General features: G+C 38.3%; 2 protein-coding genes across 3 annotated transcripts; both read right to left on the minus strand.

Annotated features, from left to right (window-relative positions):
- Positions 1-699: 699 nt before the first annotated feature.
- Positions 700-1,947, minus strand: LOC105045097 (putative F-box protein At2g02030). The gene has a single exon (XM_010923258.2). The coding sequence runs from the start codon at positions 1,822-1,824 to the stop codon at positions 700-702; it is 1,125 nt and encodes a 374-aa protein (XP_010921560.1). The 5' UTR covers positions 1,825-1,947.
- Positions 1,948-7,111: 5,164 nt separating this feature from the next.
- Positions 7,112-8,871, minus strand: LOC105044871 (putative F-box/kelch-repeat protein At1g12870). Of its 2 annotated transcripts, none has more exons than XM_073257480.1 (2): positions 8,760-8,871; positions 7,112-8,314 (listed from the first exon to the last, which is right to left on the minus strand). In XM_073257480.1, the coding sequence occupies exons 1-2, from the start codon at positions 8,782-8,784 to the stop codon at positions 7,665-7,667; spliced, it is 675 nt and encodes a 224-aa protein (XP_073113581.1). In that variant the 5' UTR covers positions 8,785-8,871; the 3' UTR covers positions 7,112-7,664. The 2 variants fall into 2 exon arrangements, with proteins under 2 accessions (XP_073113581.1, XP_073113582.1); XM_073257481.1 differs by having other exon boundaries at positions 7,112-8,304; positions 8,760-8,870.
- Between the last annotated feature and the right edge of the window lie 13,253 nt (positions 8,872-22,124).

A 22,124-nucleotide genomic window follows, 5' to 3' on the forward strand; every position in this document is an offset into this window, starting at 1 on the left:
ATCAGCCATACATGCAGATTTCAAAGTTCTTTCTATTTGATCCAAGTTCAAATCAGCTTGGATCACGCGCACCCTAAAACACTCCTATTAGATCACAGGCATCCGCTCCGTTTTAAGTCATTGCTGCCATGCAGGTATACTATACGTGAGAAATACTTCAAATTGTGTGAGAGTATTTGCCAACTAATGAGAGAGTATTTGCCTAGTAGCGTCGATCCATCCAATGGAGGAGGATCCGACTGGAGTGATCCAATGAAGCACATAAAGTCGCCATTTAGTAGGATGATTTTATGAGTCGCCTTGTGGAAGAGCGGCTTTGTGAGTCATCTTTTGGTAGGACGGCTCATAAAGTCGCCCATGATTTTCTTTTGGCTGACTCACTCCTCCTACATGGCACGAGGGTGGGCTAGTTGGCACCTAAAATCATCCTAGCGATTTCTTCCGGATAATATTTTCGTAAATATTTTTTTGAAGAATATTATTTTTATAAATTATTTTAAAATTAAAAAAACTGACTTGGAGACTTCCAACCGTATAATTTTCCAGCAATACATTAAAAAACTCATTAAATTGTTCACCGGTACCTTATTTCTTCATTCTTATACATCAATTGTGCCAACACCAATAAAAGAAATAAATAAATAGATTCGAACCATAATAAAAGCATGAAATATGCCAAACCTTCTAACTCATTCTAAATCAATTATCCACGAGAGGGATCAAACTCATTGTGCATAAATTGCAATACTTATAGTCATTGGCCGACTGAACATCAAATCTCCGAAGGGTTCCGGTGGTAGGGTCGTATGTATACAACAAGTACGTGCTCAGCCAGCAAAACCTGGCATTCGCGGTGATGATAGTCGATAGGTGAGTATCATGTGTGAAGAGCTCATTCAGATGGTACCTTTCGATGGAGTGAATGTTGATGCTGTGCTTCTTTACCCATGTACCCTCCTCGTAGCCCTCCAGCACCCATATCTCAACGCCTGTGACCCTCCAGTGGTGCATCACGCACAGGCGTCCTCCCATCTCCAACAACTCCATGATAGGCCACCCGAGGGAATTCTTGAAGCAGCTCGGGTGCGAGATGGGCCGGAATCTCTCCTCATGGAGGTCGAATGCCGCGATGCAGAGCCAACCACTGTTGATCGCGCAAGCGATCCAGTGGAGCGCGCCGTTGACAAGCGCCGGAGACCGCCAGCTTAAGAGGTAGGGGATCTCTCCCAACGGCCTCCAGCCGGCAGATCCCAGTGTGTAGACCTCGCACTCCTCGAACGTTGGCAGCGCTAGGGAGTCTGGGCCTTCGCGGGTGAACAACCGCACCAGCTTGTGCTCTTTGGTAACTGAATCAACCCCCAGACCTAGGAGGGAACCGTCGAAAAGCTTGCTATGGTGCGGGGTGGCATCAGGGATGCAGACCACTTCCCGGGTAGTTGGATTGCACACGATCACGGACTGCTGCTCGTCGACGGAGAGACATACGAGTCCTTCGCATGGTGGAGCGGCGAGGCGGGCCTTATGACCTCCGGCGACGTTAGTTATCCTGCCAACTAACGTTGGCCGCTTGTCGTCGTTGTCCTCGGAGATGGCATGGAGGCAGAGGTCGAGGCGGTCATGGCTGAGGCTAATGAGGAAGTGACGGTTCCCTTTGGCATCCTGGATGGAGCGGTGGAGGTCGCGGAAATACGAGGAGCAGAGGAGGGAGTGCCACTGCTTTGAGACGCACCGGAAGCGCATGATGGACTTCACGGGGAGTTGCGCTAGTATAAGCATGACTACGTCTTCCGGAAGGGACTTTCTCTTCATCGTTATTGTCTCCATCTCGTTGCAGCACCTAATTAGCCCTACGAGTCTCAAAGACCTAGTTAGAGTCCAACTTAAAGGACGGCAAAGGGTAGGATACCCCGTATTATGAGAACAGAACTCTATAAACCGAAAATTTTGAAGCCAAGAAGAATCCTTTCAATCAAGAATCCAATCCCCAGACCCTACAAAATAAGATGCTTCTACCAAGATTAATCTCTCAGAACCTCGAGGGACCAACTCACACCGCCACAACTCGCACAAATCCTTACGATCAAATATCCCAAAACCTACAACGTATCATGCTTCTACCAAGATTATGCTCTCAAAACCCCAAGAGACCAACTCACAATACCAGTGCTCTACTGCTCTCCTTCCCCACGGATATCCGAAAAAGATAATGAAACGTAAAACACACAAAAAAAAAAAAAAATCAATCTATGCAGGAAAACGTCTTACCTTTCAATTTTTTCCTTTCAAATTTTTCGTCTTTCCTTTGTTTCCGTTGATTTTTTATTTGCTTTCACCTGGCTTTTCCGTCCTCGCGAGTCTCGATCGGGTGGGAGGCTTGGAACGGCCGAACAGAGAAGCTTGGACGATGGCTAGGGTTTTGCGTTGGTATTATATAAATAACCGGATCCGGGTAACGAGTATGCGGGATGTAAAACTCAAATTCGTTCCAATTTAAATTTTAAATCTCAAATTTATTTAGATTTTAATTTTAAATTTTAAATCCAATAGGATATTGTTAAACAAATACCAAAAAAGTCTGCCTTGTTGTCATTCTAGTTTTCTCAGCTCGTGCCCATCCTTACATGATCGACCTAGCATAACCATCTTGCGTTATTGCCGGAGAACATTAATCTCGAAAAGAGATGTCAGATGATACCAAAGACCAATGGCGACGGACTAAAGCTTGAAGCAGGTATAAACTATGGTACATGCACCTAATAAATCTTATCTAGCAATCAAAAATCCACGGTTGTAAATCGGGCAATCAACACAGATGCACACCAAGCGGGTTGGGTTAGACTATAGATGATTTCAGGTTCAATTTAAATTAATGGATGCTAGTCCCAAGCTTGCCGGGCCCAAACTTAACCCAACAGGAGTGGGCCTGAGTTCAACCAATCATTACAAATGAGCTCTTTAGGTTAGGATGGTCCAATTTAGTAATAAAGTTCAAGAAATGCAACTCCTATTCCCCTCATATAATCACTTTTTATAATTTCGAATGTATATTAATAACTTATATACATTCATTAATTACAAGAATGATTTCTTAAATATCTATCATTTTTACTTATGTAATAGGTAATAATCAATATTAAATTTTTGCTATACCAAATAAATTTAAATGCTGTAAAAGTAGGGGTCGGGCTTGGTTGAGCTATTAAGCTCATAAATCACCAGCTCAAGCTTGGCCCTAATTTAAATTCGGACCACATCGTAACCCAAAATCTATCTGACCTATCAAAATATTAGCCTAACCTTCATATAATGCATGATAAGTTGAGGGAGCCAACTCAATATACATCTCTTGCTATTTTTAAAGTTTAGATATATTTAGAATCATCTTTTCTTTTTTATTTCTTATTTTAAAAATAAAATCATAGATAAAATTTAAATAAGAAACATATTTGATTCTATCATTTTTATTTTTATTATTCTTAAAAATATTTTTTAGAAAAATAAAAGTAAAAAATTATTACTCATAGCATATTCAAAAAATATATATTTTTTTTATCATCATGACCATCATATATATTCTTCATCATCACCACCATCATCACTACCAGCCGCTATTAACATCGTTAATGCTATTACCTTTGCCATGGCACCAGCATCCTATTACCACCATTGTCACTATTGCCACACCATCAACATTGCTTTGACCACATTATCATTGTTGTGGACATCTTTGTTGTATCATCAGCACCTCTTGTCAATGCAGCTATCATCGACCATAATAACTATCTCTAGCTATATCATTACTACTTCTACTATGAATATTATGTTAGTATTTACGAGAAAATTAAAAATGCAAAATTTTCTCCAATCAATTTCAACCAAACTCCTGAGATTTGAGTTATCTAATCCCACATTGGATAGAGTAAAAGTTGAAAAGACATTTATATTGAAAATCCTTCTTTTGGACTTTGTGAAGTTCTGGACCAAACTACACATGTATGCATGGTCCAACCCAACTCGGCTCACTCGATCGTGCCTGCGGCAAAATGGGACCTATATTTTATTTATTTATTTATTTTTTACTTTTAATAATTGTGACCCTTTTTTCTTATTTAATTTTGGGATTAATATGATTAATGTTCTTTAATGTTAATTGCCTGATTAATATCTTTTTTCTGTTGGTTAATTATTACATGCTTAATGTTTTTAACATGGGATTAGCCTAAACGGTTAGTGCTTGGGCCTATAAATTGGGCCCTTTGTTAGGAGATGGGGTAAGAAGAAAAGGCTCTCTCCTCTTCTAATATGATTTCTCTTCTCTTCTAAATCTTTTTCTTCAAGTCCTCCTACAAACTTTCTTAATACATTTCTTTGATCTTTTCTTCTGCTAGGTTGAACCTCTGTCATTTTCTCTACAATCATGCCTCCAAGGGCAGTCTCTAATTGTACCGTGTGGTAGATTTATATATGCCTCTAGTACCTCTACTACTAGTTGGGTCATTTTCACCATCATTACTAAATTTATAGTTTTAAATAATTTATTATAGGATTAATTATATCAAAATCTTAAATTATTTGAAGATTTTCAATTTTTTTTTGAACTTCAATTTAGTGCAATCAGGTTATCTGACTTTCAAATTTATTTAATTCGAATTTAATTGTAAGTTTTATTTGAAATATTATGTGACTTACTTATATGATAAAAAGGGACGATCCAAAAAATGACATCATGTGATAATTCCATCACAACAACTATATAAAATCTATAACTAAAATTGGATGATCGAATTGTACTAAATTAAAGTTCAGGATGAAATTGAAAACTTTTAAATAGTTTAATTTTTTTTAAATAGTTAACTTTTTACTGTACTATATTTTTATTTTTTTTAAATCATGAAAAATAGATACAAGACTTTTATTTTTATATCATAAATAAAAAACAAGAGAAAGTTGTATAGCAAATAAATTAGTATTGTTGAGAGGTAATATCCTGCCTGCTACAAAGTAGTGGAAGTTGGTGTTTTTTGCTTCCTTTAATGTAATGTACCAGAATACTATTTAAATTCCATTGATCGCTGGCCTGGCAGTTCGCCAACTAGGTGCTCCAAAGGAGCACCTAAAAGAAGAAGAGATTGAGATAAAATCAAGACTGTCGGAGAGTAATACCTCGGCTACACCAAAGACACAGATCAAAAGAGGGATCCTGACAGATGATATATAGAAATATTATTCAGAAATAAATGAGCACAATCCCAACGACAGGGGCAAAGCTAAAGCCGAAGCAAGGGAATCGTCAAGACCGAGGAGCACTGTTGAAGGCCCAAGGCCTCCTACTTTTTAGCGAGCAGGGCCAAGACCCTCAAAATCCAAAGTGAAAAGATGATCTTGGCATGTCTTTAGTAAATCAATGGTATCCTCTTCGTCCAATCTGGTTATGACTCAGACTCGAAAGTGGGAGGGCTGGTGTTGAAGGTGGTACCTCAGCCATACCAAAGACACGAGACAAAAGAGGTCCCAAAGATGCCAAGCCTCTTCCCCCACTCTTAGTTTCTTGTCTGTCGATATAATTAATGGATGTATCCCTACATGCCATGAGGTGACAATACTCACCAAATTAAAAAGGTCTAAAAGTCATGCATGAATTTTAAAGACATTCAATAGGAGTAGAAAATCTTTGACGCCAACCGTGCGGTGCCCTGACGGCACCAAATGGCCGATCCTTGGCTGGCTGATCCTTCATCAGGCATCGATCCAAGAGGTGCCATGATTTAGACTTCTTCCTCGAGAATCATTGGCCGATCCTTACTCCTAATCATATGTCACTCCAGTAACTATGCTAAATATTCTGGAGAAAGTTAACCCCCTCATGATCCTACCAGATCATGGCACTTTACAGTGGATCATGCCCCCCCTCCAAACTGTCGATTGTGCCACACCAGATTATATCATTTGGTGGTATAAGATCGGCCCTCGATGCCAACCCTCTTCAATTCCTAGTTCGGTCGAAGTGCCCAACTACCTTAGTCTAAAATCTCCAAGCAATTATCATGTCAGACCACTAAAAGAAAGTGGTTTGTCATGATAAGAGTGGTCATGTTATCCTATTTGATAATAAAGATGGCCATGAACAAAGTCATGCTGCTTTCATGATTGCCTATCTATATCGTTAATAAAGACAGCAGCCTCCTCTACTTGCCGTGAGATGATGCCACTTACCAACCCTTAGAAAATCAAAGGGTCAGGCGTGGTTCTCAAGGACATCATGAGGGGCAAAAAGAGCTTTTATGATCTTCTCTCTCTCTATATCTCCAAAGCTCCAACTTCACCTATAAACAGGTAAACAAGAGATCCTACAAAAAGGTACATCTCTTCTTTTTCTCAAAAATACTTGCTTTATCTCTCCTGTTGTGATAAATCTGATTTGATCGTTGGAGGATCTCCACCAAAACTACTTTCGACGGAGACTTTTTTTGCAGATCCGATCATCGTCAATCTATCGAGCTTCGTCATGCTCCAGCGCCTTCGATCTAGAACGAATTTCATCTGCAACAAATATTTGCCAAACAAAATGAGAGTTATGCATACTGATGACGTGATAACTGTCTCGCATCCATGGAATCCATGAACTAGCTATAGATATATATATATATATATATATATTTTTTTTTATTTTTTTTTTTTTTTTTGAGGATGTATTTCTATTTCTTTTTAAACCTAATCGGACCTCCGTAGTATCCTTTCTGAATGCTTCATCCTCTTCTTTTGCTCTACGGGCTCTCTCGTAATTTGACCACTTTCTCTTTTCCTTCGAAATCGTTTCCTGCCGTTCCTCGACTCCCGCAGTCCATTCCGCATAGAAAGCCGTCAGTCCATTCCGCATAGAAAGCCGTTCTCTAACAACGTTGCGCATCCATCGGATGCCTCTAACGGTGAACTCCCGGTGTCCGTTGGATGCAGACTCTGGGGCTTCATAGCCGTACAATTTTCCAGCCATACAAATTAAAAAAATTTGATCAAATTGTTCAAAGGTACCTTAACATTTCATATTTATACATCAATTGTGCCAACACCAATAAAAGAAAGAAATAAATAAATAGATGCGAACCATAATAAAGGCATGAAATATACTAAACCTTCTGAATCATTCTAAATCGATTATCCACAAGAGGGATCAAACTCACAGTGCATAAAGTGCAATATTTATAGTCATCGGGCGACCGAACATAAAACCTCCGAAGGATTCGAGTGGTAGGGTCGCAAGCGTACAACCAGAACGTGCTCAGCCACCAAATCTTGCCATTCGCGGTGATGATAGCCAGTAGGTCACCATCGTGTGTGAAAAGCTCATTCAGATGAATCAGATCGTACCTTTCCATGGGCTCAATGTTGATGCTGTGCTTCTTTACCCATGTACCCTCCTCGTAGCTCTCCAGCACCCATATGTATAGGTCCGTGACACTCACGTAGTGCACCACGCACCAGGCGTCCTCCCATCTCCAGCAACGACTTGAAAGGCCGCCCGCGGGGAGTCGTGAAGCAGCTCGGGCGCGAGATGGGCCGGAACCTCTCCTCATGGAGGTCGAATGCGACGATGCCGGGCCAATCAGGGTTGGTCGCGCAAGTGATCCAGTGGAGCGCGCCGTTAACGAGCGCGGGAGACAGCCGGCTTAAGAGGTAGGGGATCTCTCCCAACGGCCTCCAGCCGGCAGATCCCAGTGTGTAGACCTCGCACTCCTCGTTTTTGAACCTTGGCGGCAGTTGGGAGTCTGGGTCCTGGGGGGTGAAGACCCGCACCAGCTTGTGCTCTTTGGTAACTGAATCAAACCCCAGAGCCAGGATGGGACCGTCGAAAATCTTCCTGCGGTGCGGGGTGGCACCAGGGATGCAGACCACCTCGCGACGGAGAGGCATACGATCACGATCACGGACTGCTGCTCGTCGACGGAGAGGCATACGAGTCCTTCGCATGGTGGAGCGGCGAGGCGGGCCCTATGACCTCCGGCGACGCTAGTTATCCAGCCAACCAACGTTGGCCGCTTGTTGTCGTTGTCCTCGGAGATGGCATGGAGGCAGAGGTCAAGGCTGTCATGGCTGAGGCTAATAAGGAAGTGACGGTTCCCTTTGGCATCCTGAATGGAGCGGTGGAGGTCGCGGAAATACGAGAAGCAGAGGAGGGAGTGCCACTGCTTCGAGACGCACCGGAAGCGCATGATGGACTTCACGGGGAGTTGCGCTAGTATGAGCATGACTATGTCTTCGGGAAGGGACTTTCTCTTCATCGTTATTGTCTCCATCTCGCTGCAACACCTAATTAGCTCTACGAGTCACAAGACGAAGATAAACGCTAGGTTGACATCCAGATATAGGCGCTGACCGAAGGAGTGGAGAAAGATTGAGCTAAAAATAGTTGGAGTCTTACAGAACAGAACTCTTGAAAATTTTGCAGCCAACAAGAATCCTTGCAATCAAAAATCCCAAATCTACCAAAATTAAGCTCTGAGAAAGAAACCCCAACCGGAACCTAAGAAACCCCTTCGATCTCCCCCCAATCCTTTCGATCAAATATCCTCAGACCCTATTCTACCAAGGAACCAACTCAGAATGCCACAACTCGCACAAAATCCGATGTCCATAAGAGAAAAACCCCACCCGGAACGTAAGGAACCCCTCCGATCTCCCTCGAGCGCTCCCTTCCCCACGGATCTCCGAAAAAGATAATGAAATGTAAAAAAAAATTCAATCTACCAGGGAAATCGTCTAACCTTTCAAATTTTTCCGTCTTTCCATTGTTTTCGTTGATTTCTTATTTGCTTTCACCCAGTCTTTCCATCCTCGGGAGTCTGGGTTGGGTGGGAGGCTGGGAGCGGTCGAACAAGTAAGCTTGGACGATGGCTGGGGTTTTGTGTTGGCTTATATAAATAAGCGGATCCGGGTAACAAGTACGCGGGATGTAAATATCAAATTCATTTTGATTTAAATTTTAAATCTCCAATTTATTTAGATTTAAATTTTAAATTTTATAAGATATTACCAAACAAACGCTACTAAAAATTGATATGGATCGGATATCAAAAAAATTCATCCGACTGCCACCCTAATCTATCTGGGCTTGTGCCCATCCTAATATGATGCAATTTAGTATAATCATCTTATATTATTGCGGTAGTATGATGCAATTTAGTATAATCATCTTATATTATTGCGGTAGAATATCAATCTCCAGAAAAGATGCGGGACCATAACAAAGACCAATTGCAACGAGCTAAAGCTTGAAGCAAGACATAAACCATGGTACATAAATCCAACAAATCTCATTTAGCAATCAAAAATCGATGGCTGTTGTTGCTATAGATTTTCATCTTAGTGTAGGTTAGTTGCAGTCAGACGGTGACCACAGACAGCAAGACGGTGGCAAGGCTTGCAAGATAAGTCATCGACTAGAGTTAGCTTCGGCTGAAATCCTCCAACTCCTCACTACGGCAGGAAAAGATATTTGCGATACAAAAAAAATATCACAAATACTAAATTTTTATCGCAAATACTTATTTGCAACATAAATTTTGTCGCTAATACTTAGTAGCTAAAAATGGGATCGTAGATAATATTTTACGGTAGAAAAATTTTTTTATCGCTAATAATATATTTTTTATGACATAAAATTTACATCGTAAAATATTTTATTTTTTTAAAATTATTTATGATAAAAAATTTTTTATCATAAATAGATGATTTTCGTCGTAAATAAAATTATTTATGATAGAACTTTCTGTCGTAAATAATTTAATAAATAAATTTAATATTTAAAAAAATAAAATAAATTATTTTTTGTGATGAAAAATTTATGTCATAAATATTTTTATCATAAAAAAAATTATTTACCATGAAAATTTTTTATCACAAATAATTTTAAAAAATATTTTTATATTTAAAAAATATATTATTTGCAACGAAAATTGTACGTTGCAAATGATTGTATTTGCGATGGATATTCCATCGCAAATAATTTTGTCGCTAATTAAAATATAATATTTTTAAAAAATAATTTATAAATATATTTTTTTAATTTATAATTTTAATATTTTATATTTATAATCTATAAAATTGAAATAAAAAGTTCACACAATAAATTCATAAATAAATTTGATCATTTCATTATATTAAAATATAATTATAAAAAAAATAAATTTAATAATTACGAGAGGTCTAAAATAAAAATAACAAAATACAAAAATATGTCGTTGGCCATCAAGCATCAGCATCTAGAAAAGAAAGACAGATGAAGCATGATGGATCGACCTGCTGCTGCCTCATTAGCTCTATCTGTGCCATCCATTCTATCATCAACATCTGAAATAACTGGTAAGAATTGATGAGTGCAGCCAACTCATCAGCTTGCTATCGATCCTCAGCAGTATGTCTTTGTATCTCAGTCAGTCGGATAAAGCAAGCAGCATGGATGTCAGTCCTGGATAAGTGTGAGGATCGGAGAGCTTTGATCTCATATCTTAGCCCTCTAACATTACAGGATCTCGTATCAAATACCTGATCACAGATCTCCTCATCTGTGGGTGCGATCGAGCCCTCAGAGATAGACTGAGATCTTATCTCTATCATATGATCCTGAAAATTAAACTTATAGCTATTCTAAGTTTGTACTGAAAATCAAAATGTCAATGAAAAAATAATTGAAAAAATTTACATAAAGCTCCCGGCTCCCCTCCGTTCACTCTCCTAACCGTCGCTAGTAATTCCGTTGGTAGATTTCAATCATACCAAGAAGCTGGTCACTCTCTACATCTCTCTGCAATTTGAGAATAATTATTTAAAAAAAATTTAAATAGTCAAAGAGTTAAAATATGCTAAATAGAAATTACTAACCATCTGCTATATATGGCAAGCGAACGGCCTCGAACCCCCACAGTGCGAGATGGTCTGTCTCGTCTAATTGATAGCATTTCGGATATATCGATCCTGTACAATTAATAGTCAAATTAATAAGTAATTAACTGAATTTAAGAATAAATAATTTAATTATTAAATTCTAAAAAAAATAGATGCTTAACCTGATATGTCGGATCCTCATACTTATGGCATATGATAACCCAATCCTCGATACTGATGCTGTCATATGACCGCTGCCGCACTGCCTCCACCCCCTAATCTTGCACTATAGCATACCAGTGGCAATGAATACGATGGTGGTAATTCTTGAAATCCAAGCATAGATGATCATCTATAGCTCGCCATACATAATCTTACTCAAAATCAACAATATCAAATATAGCTTGTCAATAATAAATATTATAAGAATATAGTACTAATTAAATATTTATTAAATATTATTTTATTTATAAATAGCTATAGAAGACCTCCCTCTGAGCCGGTGTAACATGATGCCAATCGTAGAGCATCACAGGGGCATAGCTGCAGAATATGATGCCCAGCTTAGTCCGTCATGGCTCGCACCATCTCCTAATGGGCATGGTGAAGCTGGATAGAATCTCGATATGGAGATGTTGTCCCTTGTGCTCGCATCTCCAATGCTCCAGGATGCAGTTCTTCAACAGACCTTGTCCTCACCTCACCATCTGCACCGAATGGCTTGAAACAATAATGAATAAATTATTAGTATGATAGGTATCTATGAACCTAACGATATAATTAAAATTAAATTTTATTATATAAAAAATATTAAAATACCACTCGGATCCACCTCTATAGCATCCTTTGGCGGCTCCAATGGTGCAGCAATGGAAATGGGGGAAGGCTTATCCTCAGGGGGAGGCTGGGAACTCGGACGTGGTCGTCTCCCTCTTGGCGCCATACCTGCAATGCTTAAACCATATATATAACTAACTTGAGATATAAATAAATATAATAATGAATAATAATAACAAAAATACATAAATGCTAATGAATAGAATTATATTGCATATCATTATTGCAATAGAAGATTCAACAAAGAATATAGATCTACTCATCAATATCTGTATCCTCCTTGATTTGTAGGTCCTCCTCTGAATCATAATAATCAACTAATGTATCGTCTTCTATCTCATCATCATTTACGAACCGATCGTTACCCTCCGAACCATCAAGATTAAATATAAAATCAGCTTTAACTTTAGAGGACGGCAGATCAACCCTATTCAAAGGAGTTGTCATAAATTCTTCATCAACAAGGAGCTTGGTCAATATTTATTCTTCCTCTTGAAAAGCTTCTTCTTTATGTAGATCTGAATTTTCATCCATCTTTAGTTGGATTGGTATGTCATATACGTCTCTAAGTATTATTCTTTGTATGACATGCCAATCACCTCGATACTTTGGATCGTTCAAATAGATTACTTTTTTTGTTTGAGTTGCTAATATATACAGCTCATTCTGATACCATGTTCGTGCAAAATTTATACTGGTAGAGTGTAGATCGATATGAATACCGATCTTCTTATTGCTAATATCCCACCATTCACATTGAAACAAGAATACCGAATTATTGGACTCATACTTTAGTTCTATGATATCTATCAATACACCAAGATATTCAATCTCCTCTTCTCCTTCATATCCTATTGTTGCAATCTCATTATTCTAGATCCGTCTTTGCATCTCAAACTCTCTTATATGAAATCTCATTCCTCCAATGATACAGAATGCGTAGTGGTTAACTCTTCGATTGAGGCCACATGCTAAATCGTACAACTCATTAGTTGCATCCTCTTATTTATTGAAATGCTTAAATTTCATCTACAACATAACATAAAAAATTATGTTAGTTTAAATAATTAATTTTATAATTATTAAAATATAACATAATACTAGTGGAACTTACATGGTCTCCAAATCATTTTATAAATTTTTTTTATATCGATCATCAACATCTGTATTATTCTCCTTGGATAGTATCCTCTTATGCTTACTGTAACAAATCATGATTTTTAATTTTACATCGATATGAAAAAATTAGTTAGAATACTAAAAAGTATGCTAATATAATACTTAATGAAATTTTCAATTTCTTCATAATGATTTAGAATATAGAAGTATGCCTTAGATAGCTCATTCACATCCCTAAACACATATCTCCTTCTATCTATGGATCGAATTGTTTATTTGAATATGGACAGTGTTGGCTCATCATCATCCCATTCACGGTCTGTGTTACGATTTGCACAATTAAATCTTATTTCGATATCATCAAGATACATCGAATAAAATATGACATACTCTGTAGCTATGTATGCTTCCGCTATAGATCCTTCAGGCCATACTTTACTACACACATACTTTTTTAAGGTACACAAGAATCTATAAATAAAAATAAATTTAAATTTAACTAATATATTTATATTTTATAACTGATATGATAAAGAGATTGTGATTTCTTTACCTTTAATAGGATCCGATAATATATCGGACTGGCCAAAAGAGCTTCTTTTGAGAGATGAATAGCTAGGTGCACCATAATATCAAAAAATAATGATGAAAATATTTTTTCTAACTCACAAAGAATGAGCACAATATCCTTATCAAACTTTTTATGTAAGTTAATCTTTAATTTTCAGCAACACAGTTCTCGAAAGAATACTCCCAACTCAATCAATACAGCTTAAACATCACCACTCAGATAGTCACACACGACCATAGGAAGCAAGTGCTGCATCATCATATGGGAGTCATGATTTTTCATATCAGAGATATTGCAGTTGTTGTTATCAACACACCGCAATACATTGGAAGCGTAAGCATCAAAAAATTTTACAATTTTGAACCATCCACAGAAACTTTTCTTCTCCTCACCAAACAACGAATAATATGTAGGTGGCAACAAAAATTTGTCACCTTGATGAACTAAATGCAATTCCAATTGGATTCTCATTTCTTGCACATCAAAATGAGCTTTTGAATTATCTTTGAACTTTTTTAAGATGTTCAACACTGTACCAATGATATTATCACAAATATTTTTTTCAATGTGTATTACATCCAAGTTATAACGAAGTAGTAGCTGCTTTAGTAGTTTGAAAAATATGCTTCGCTTCATCCAATTCAGCTTAGCTTCAGTACGCTTCTGCTTGCGAGTACCCAATATTTTTTCAAATTTCATATTTTCAATGACTTCAAGTTGTTCTAAACTTCCACTCCACTTAACCCTTAGGTGGCGGACGTCGGTCGGACTTACCATCAAAATATTAATTATAATGGGTCCTCCAAGAGTGATTAGCAGATAGAAATCGTCGATGACCCATGAAGTAGATTTTTCTTCCGTGCTTTAAATGTAAGGACATATCCTTGTTGCATATTGAACATGCTAAATATCCTTTGGTACTCCATTCAGATCAGTTTTCATATGCAGAAAAATCATTTATGATCCATAAAACCAAAGCATGCAACTTAAAATTTCTTCAACTGATAGAATCATATGTCTGCACTTCATTTTTTCATAGCTCTTTCAGATCATCGATTTAGAATCATAGATATACATTAATTTTATTACCTGGTGCTTTTAGATCCAGAATCAATAATGACATAAAAATAAATGATTCTCTCATGCACTTCCAAGGTGACATATTATATGATATTAGCATCACAATCTACATACTATAAGAAGTACTCATTGTCAAAGGAATTAAATCCATCTGTCGCTAGATCAAGTCGGATATTGCATGGGTCACTCATAAAGTATGGATGATTTGCATCAAAATTTTTCCACACTACAGAGTCAATCGGATGGCTAAGTATATTTTTTTTTGAAATCCGTTGCTCATGATGCCATCTTATTTCTTCAGCTGTCTTTATGGATATATATAACCTTTGAAGTCTTGAAATCAACGAAAAATATCTTAAAACTTTATAAGGTATCTTTTTTTCTTTCTTATTATCAGTTTTATACCTAAGCTCACCATATTTCGGACATTCACTTGCTTGTTCGTTCTTCCTATAAAATAATATACAGTCATTTTTACAGGCATGTATAGGAATATAGTCAAGTCTTAATTTCTGCATATATATTTTTACTTCAAAATATGATTTCGGAAGTCTCTCTCCATTAAGAAGAGCTGCTTTAATCAATATCAAATTTTGATTAAATAACTTCTGACTCTATCGATTCACGATTTTAACATAAAGCAATTTGATCAAAAACTCTAACTTGAAGAATTTTATACAATTTGGATAGAATGACTCTCGTGCATTCCTTACAAGCTTTGCAAACTATTCAGAAGTCTTTTCTATCTCATTAATATTATGTTCATGATCAGAACTGTCTTCAGATACACTAGTACTCATGGATATATTTGAGCGAACATCCTGATGTAAATTATCTAATAGCAAACTTATATCACCATATTCAACTGGTTCAACAGCATCACTATCATCTTCAATATCGTCATCGTCGCATACAACTTTATTTGGATCATCCTTCTCATGCCATTTCCAATGAGTATACTCTTTATCCATACTATAATACAGCAGATACTCTTCAACAAGTGATATGTGATGATATACCATATTGATACATCTCTTGCATGGATACTTTATCCTACTGGCACTGTTAGCCTTACGTCGTGCAAACTCAATAAAATTTCGAACATCATTTCGATATTCAGACAAGAAGATACGTCTAACATTTATCCAATTTTTGTCGATATCCATCTGACAACAAAGAAAATCATTAATAATAAAAAAATATCCCTGGCATTCATCTGAATCAAATCCCGACCCGAATCTCAGATCAGATCTTGAATCGGATCTCGATTCAAATTCATTATCTATAGATTCTGCATATATAAATACAAGGCAATTGCTACCTAATTATTTTATCATGTAAAATAACTTACACAATAAATGCATCTGAGTACTAACTAATAGATAAAGATAGATCCTACCCTTTTCAAAAATACATCACTTTTATTATTACCATAGCTTTGTTCTTTATTCCATATCCAGAAAAAATCCGACAGCATCTCCTTACAGTTCTCTAAGTACACGATATAGATGGATCATATTTTAACCACATCTAATATATACCCAAAAAATAAACGAGATAACTGTGATAAAATTTCTTACAATAGAACAAAAAATACCATGACAACAATAAAAAAAATTGATACATTTCTGAATTGCCTAAATAGGCATCCAAAAGGCATTCACAAAATCCAATTTGGAGACTCTAGGATTGACTCTTGAATGAGAGTCTAAGGTTACATCAATGTATGTATTAAATCACTATCATTCATCTCTTTATAGAAACAGAGAAATGCATCTAGATCCGAATCGAATCCCGACCTAGATCCCAATCGGATCCCGATCTAGATCCTGATCGAATCCGACCTAGATCCCGATCTCAATCCGACCCAGATCCCAGATTAGATCCGAGTTGATTCAGACTGGATCCTGATCCGAATCTCGGATCGGATCCCGATACGGATATGACCCGGATCGAATCTAAGTCGATCATGACCAAATGCTGGATCGAACAGTTTATATGCATTAAAAATTTATTATTTTTAGTAATAAATTATAAATTTTTAAAAAATAATTTTTTAATTTTATTAATAAATTATTAATAAATTAGCCCCTCACCCTTCCTTACGGGCCTCGATGGCTGTTCGTAGGAACAAAACCCCCCCACGGCGTCCTCCATCCCCCGACCACCATAGGCCATCCATGGGAACAAACCACCCCCCCTCCGCAGAGGGGGGCACTCGTCGGTGAAGAAGCCCAAGAGGGTTTCGATGGGTGAGAGAAAGGGAGAGAGGGAGAGAGCTGGGAGGGTGGGGAGAGAGAGCTAGGAGGGTTTCACAAAAGCCAAGGAAGTGACCTGGGACTTTTACAGGATTTTTAGCAATGCAATTATTAACAATAAAAAATTTATGTCACTACAAATTATTATTAGCAGTGAAACTAGAATTTTTGTCGCTAATAATTTTCATCAAATTTTTTTTCTAAAAATTTTTTTCCCTAAAAAAATTAACCAAAAAAAATTTCAAAAAAAAATAATTTGTGATAAAAATAAAATATACGTCACTAATAACTATTATTATCGACGAAAATAAAATTTTCATCGCTAATAATTTTTATCAAAAAAATTTTTTATCTCTAAAAATTTTTCATTTTAAAAAATTTAACAAAAAAATTCCAAAAAAAATTTGCAATGATAATTTCAATTATTTGTGACTCTTATTTTTTATCATAAATAATCTATTATTTATTTTTTAAAATTTTTTGAATTTTATAGATTATTTGTGACTGAAATTTTATGCCTCAAATAACAAATATTTATGAAATAAAATTTTTTTGCATCATAAATATTAAATTATTTATAATATAAATTTTTTATTATAAATTATTTATTTTTTAAAATTTTTTTATTTTTTTATTAATTAGTTGTGATAAAAAATTTTCATCATAAATAATTTAATATTTACAATGTAACTAAAATTTTTATCATAACTAATAAATTATTTATGATAAAAAATATTTTATGTCACAAAAATTCTATATTCTTTTAGCATATTTTTTTTTATTTTTTTTTAATATATAAAATTTAAAACTCATCTTCATCATTCATTATCTAAATAATTATCGTTAGAATACATCATAAAAGAATGCCTTGATTCGATAACCCTAGCTATGTCAATCAATAAAATTTGATTTTGATGGTCACGAACGATCGCATGATGATCTGATAGATAGAGATCATAGATAGATCCAAAAATCTATAACGATGATCTCGATAATATTTTTAGCACACTATCAAAATTTTACTTCAATCAGACATCATTATTAGGGTCAATTTAGCATGGGATAATTTGAGTCGTTAAATGAAAAGTGGATGATCAAAAAGCTAAATGGTGTTCGATTATAAGGTAATTTTTTTAGATAAATGATCTTTGCTAACACATGTATATGAACCATCCAAAACTCTATGTCTCTTGATGCACATTCTTAAAGTCCTGAAGTAATTATACTTATGCTCTTGTAAGATCTACTTAACATGGGTAGTTCATCTATATGTGGTTTGGATTTTACAATCATCATCGTATATATGATTAAAATAATAATAAAGATTATTTATCTAAAAAATCACCTTATAATCCGATGTCGTTTGATCTTTTGATCACTTATTTTTTATTTAACGATCCAAATCATTCCATCATAAATTAATTATGATCATAAAGTTTGATTGAACTAAAATTTTGATAGTGTGCTATAAATATCATCAAAATCATCATTGTAAGTTTTCAGATTCATCAGTGGTCTCTATCAATCAGATCATCATATGATCTTTCATGACCATCGAAATCAAAGTTTATTGATCGACATAGCTAGGACTACCAGATCGAGACGGTCTTTGGTGATGATACTCTAACGATAATTATTTAGATAATGAACAGTGAAGGTGAACTTTAAATTTTAAAATTATATCATATTTAAAAAAATAAAAAAAATTATATTCGATTGAAAAATATATTTACGATCGATTTTTTGGTTATAAAATATTAAAAAATTTGTGACCAAAAAATTGATCATAAAATATTTGAATTATTTTTTAATTTATAAAATATTTTTATTATAAATTACTAGTTATTTATTTTTTAAAAATTTCTAATTTTTTATTGATTATTGATGACACTAATTTTTTTAGTCATAAACATGGTTATTTATGATATAAATTTTTTATCACAAATAATATGTTATTTATTTTTTAAAAAAATTTTGATTTTTCTTCAATTATTTTTGATGCAAAATTTACATCATAAATAATATAATATTTATGATGAAAATTTAATTTTTATTGTTGTTGGGTATAAAATCTCCCCCCAGCCGAAGTTCGTGTCAGGAGTGACCACTCAGAGATTCTACCGGCGTCCGACCTTCGGCGACTTCTCTCCTGCGGCTGAGTCTCCGTAGCATTCCCGAGTTCTGCCGACGGATAAACCCCCACCAGCATCGACCAGATTCTTCACGACTGCAGGAAGACTTTGTCCGGACTCCTACGGGAGCCGGACTTCATCCCCGATTCCGACGCTGGAAGACTTCATCCGGACTCCTACGGGAGTCGGACTTCATCCCCGACTTCAATTGCAGGTAGACTTCGTCCGGACTCCTACGGGAGTCGGACTTCATCTCCGACTCCAATTGCAGGTAGACTTCGTTCGGACTCCGACGGGAACCGGGCTTCATCCCTGACTTCAATTGCAGGTAGACTTCGTCCGGACTCCTACGGGAGCCGGACTTCATCCCCGATTCTGGCTGCAGGAGGACTTCATCCGGACTCCTACGGGAGCCGAACTTCGTCCCCGACTTCAATTGCAGGTAGACTTCATCCCCGACTTCAATTACGGGAGCCGGACTTCGTCCCCGACTCCAATTGCAGGTAAACTTCATCCGGACTACTACGGGAGTCGGGCTTCATCCTCGACTTCAATTGCAGGTAGACTTCGTCCGGACTCCTATGGGAGCCAGACTTCGTCCCCGACTCCAATTGCAGGTAGACTTCGTCCGGACTCCTACGGGAGCTGGGCTTCATCCCTGACTTCAATTACAGGTAGACTTCGTCCGGACTCCTACGGGAGCCGGACTTCATCCCCGATTCCGGCTGTAGGATGACTTCATCCGGACTCCTAAGGGAGCCGGACTTCATCTCCGACTTCAATTGCAGGTAGACTTCGTCCGAACTCCTACGGGAGCTGGACTTCATCCCCGACTTCAATTGCAGGTAGACTTCGTCCGGACTCCTACGAGAGCCGGACTTCATCCCCGACTCCGACTGCAGGAAGACTTCGTCCAGACTCCTACGGGAGCCGGACTTCATCTACAGAAAGCCTCTGATTGGGCTCCGACAGCAAATAGCCCTCACCTATAGTACTAACGCTCAAGGCACCCAATGGTAGACAGCTCGCCAGCAGCATCCGAGCTCCTTTCAGATGGATAGCCACCTCTCTTCGCCAGGCGCTTCAACCGAACTTCGATCGATAGGCCTGGACTTCTGATAGGCCACAGTAACGGCCTCGACTCTGCTCCACCTCCTGCGATGGATTCTGCGCGGCTCCATCACTCCCTGTAACAGGCTCCACGCGGCAGGCCGCAGTAATGGCCACGATTCTGCTCCACTTTCTGCGATGGATACTGCGTGGCTCCACCACTCCCTGACGAGTCGTGACAACGGACGCCGCTCCACTCTCCGCAACAGGCTCCATGTGGCGAGCCATGATGACAGCCACGACTCCACCCCATTACTCTTCATAATAAATTTCTCCTGACCCCGAGCGGCCCACTACTAGGCGGTTACAAATGTCGCTATCAATCCGTTGCTCCCTCCGCCTATAAAAAGGGGGGCCCAGATACGTTACTCTCTTAGCTCTAATTTTTATCACAAAAACTCTGCTAAAATTTTCGTTCGAGCACTCCATTCTTGTTGAGGCAGAGAACTGACTTAAGCGTCGGAGGGTCTTGCCGGAGCAACCCAACTCTGGTTTAGACTTCTTTTGCAGGTCCTGAGGGCGACCGCGACTCCCTCGACTCCAGCTTCTCCGACGCAGGTGAATTTTTGCACCAACAGGATTGGTGCTAGAGGAAGGGGTTTGTGTCTTCGCAGTATCTTTATTCTTAAAGGAGCGCTCAACGGGACCGCCTCCGGTCATCTTCTCCGATATCTTCTCCTCCAGTTTCTTGCCTGGCCTCCACCTGATGCCTCCCCAAAGGGCATCCTCCAAGTGGTCAACAGCCTCCGTGACCAGGTCTCAGCGAGCTCCGCAAGCCCCGATCCCATCTCCGGCCTCCCAGGCTCCTCCTCCGGCAACAGCAGTCGGCATGGAGCAGTCCGATGATCGACCTCCGACAGATTTCGCCAACACCATCTCGGGAGAATCCCGGCAGGAAACAACCGATGTATTGGTCGGACCCCTTAAGCGACAAAGGATCGAGGAATCCATAACCTTTACTGAAGAAGATACCCGGGGAGTTCAATTTCCTCATGACGACGTAGTTGTAGTTTCTTTAAATATAGCTAATTACGATGTCCGCCGCATTCTTGTTGACAATGAAAGTTCGGTCGATATTTTATTCTATGACGCCTTCTCAAAAATATCCATCTTTGACGGTTATTTGGGATCGGTTAGCTCCCCCTTGGTAGGGTTTACCGGCGATGCTGTCCCGGTGGAGGGGGTAATAACCTTGACTGTGGTTGCGGGTCGATGTCCAAGGCAATCCAGGGCTTCGATGAATTTCCTGGTGGTGAAGGCATCGTCAGCCTACAACACTAGCCTCGGCCGACCTGGTCTCAACGCTCTCCGAGCCGTGGTGTCAACCTATCATTTGAAATTGAAATTTCCTACTCACCAGGGGGTCGGAGAATTCAGGGGAGACCAGGCCCTGGCCAGACACTGCTACAACATAGCCTTGCAAAGAAGTGACCAATCTGACCTCTGTCCGATTGATGGATTGGATGCCCACGACGATCTCGCTGAGAAAAGGGGCGGCCCAATCGAAGACCTGATTTCGATCCCTTTGAACGATGGGGATACGGAGCATGCGGTGAAGATCGGCTCCAACCTGGGGGAAGAGGTGCGGATGCAGCTCATTGATTTCCTGCGAAAGAATGCGGATGTTTTCGCTTGGGTCCCAGCAGACATGCCAGGGATTGACGCAGAAGTCATGGAACACCATCTGGCCGTTGATCCAAAGCATCGACCGACAAAGAAAAAAATTCGAGGTCATGCACCGGAGAGGCAGAAAGTGATAGCCGAGGAAGTGGACAAACTCCTGAAAGTCGGATTCATTAGAGAAGTCAATTATCCTGACTGGATTTCCAACGTCGTCCTAGTCAAAAAGGCAAACGGCAAGTGGAGGATGTGTATAGACTTCAAAAAGCTGAATAAAGCCTGTCCGAAGGACAGCTACCCTCTGTCCAGAATTGATCAACTGGTGGATGCGACCTCGGGCCATGAGCTTCTCACCTTTATGGATGCATTCTCCGGCTATAATCAAATCAGGATGGCACCAGAAGATGAAGAAAAGACTGCTTTCATTACTAACCGTGGTCTTTACTGTTACAGGGTCATGCCTTTCGGCCTCAAAAATACAGGTGCGACCTATCAGCGACTGGTGAACAAAATCTTCAA

Source organism: Elaeis guineensis, chromosome 5 (assembly GCF_000442705.2).
Source record: "Elaeis guineensis isolate ETL-2024a chromosome 5, EG11, whole genome shotgun sequence".
NCBI lineage: Eukaryota > Viridiplantae > Streptophyta > Magnoliopsida > Arecales > Arecaceae > Elaeis > Elaeis guineensis.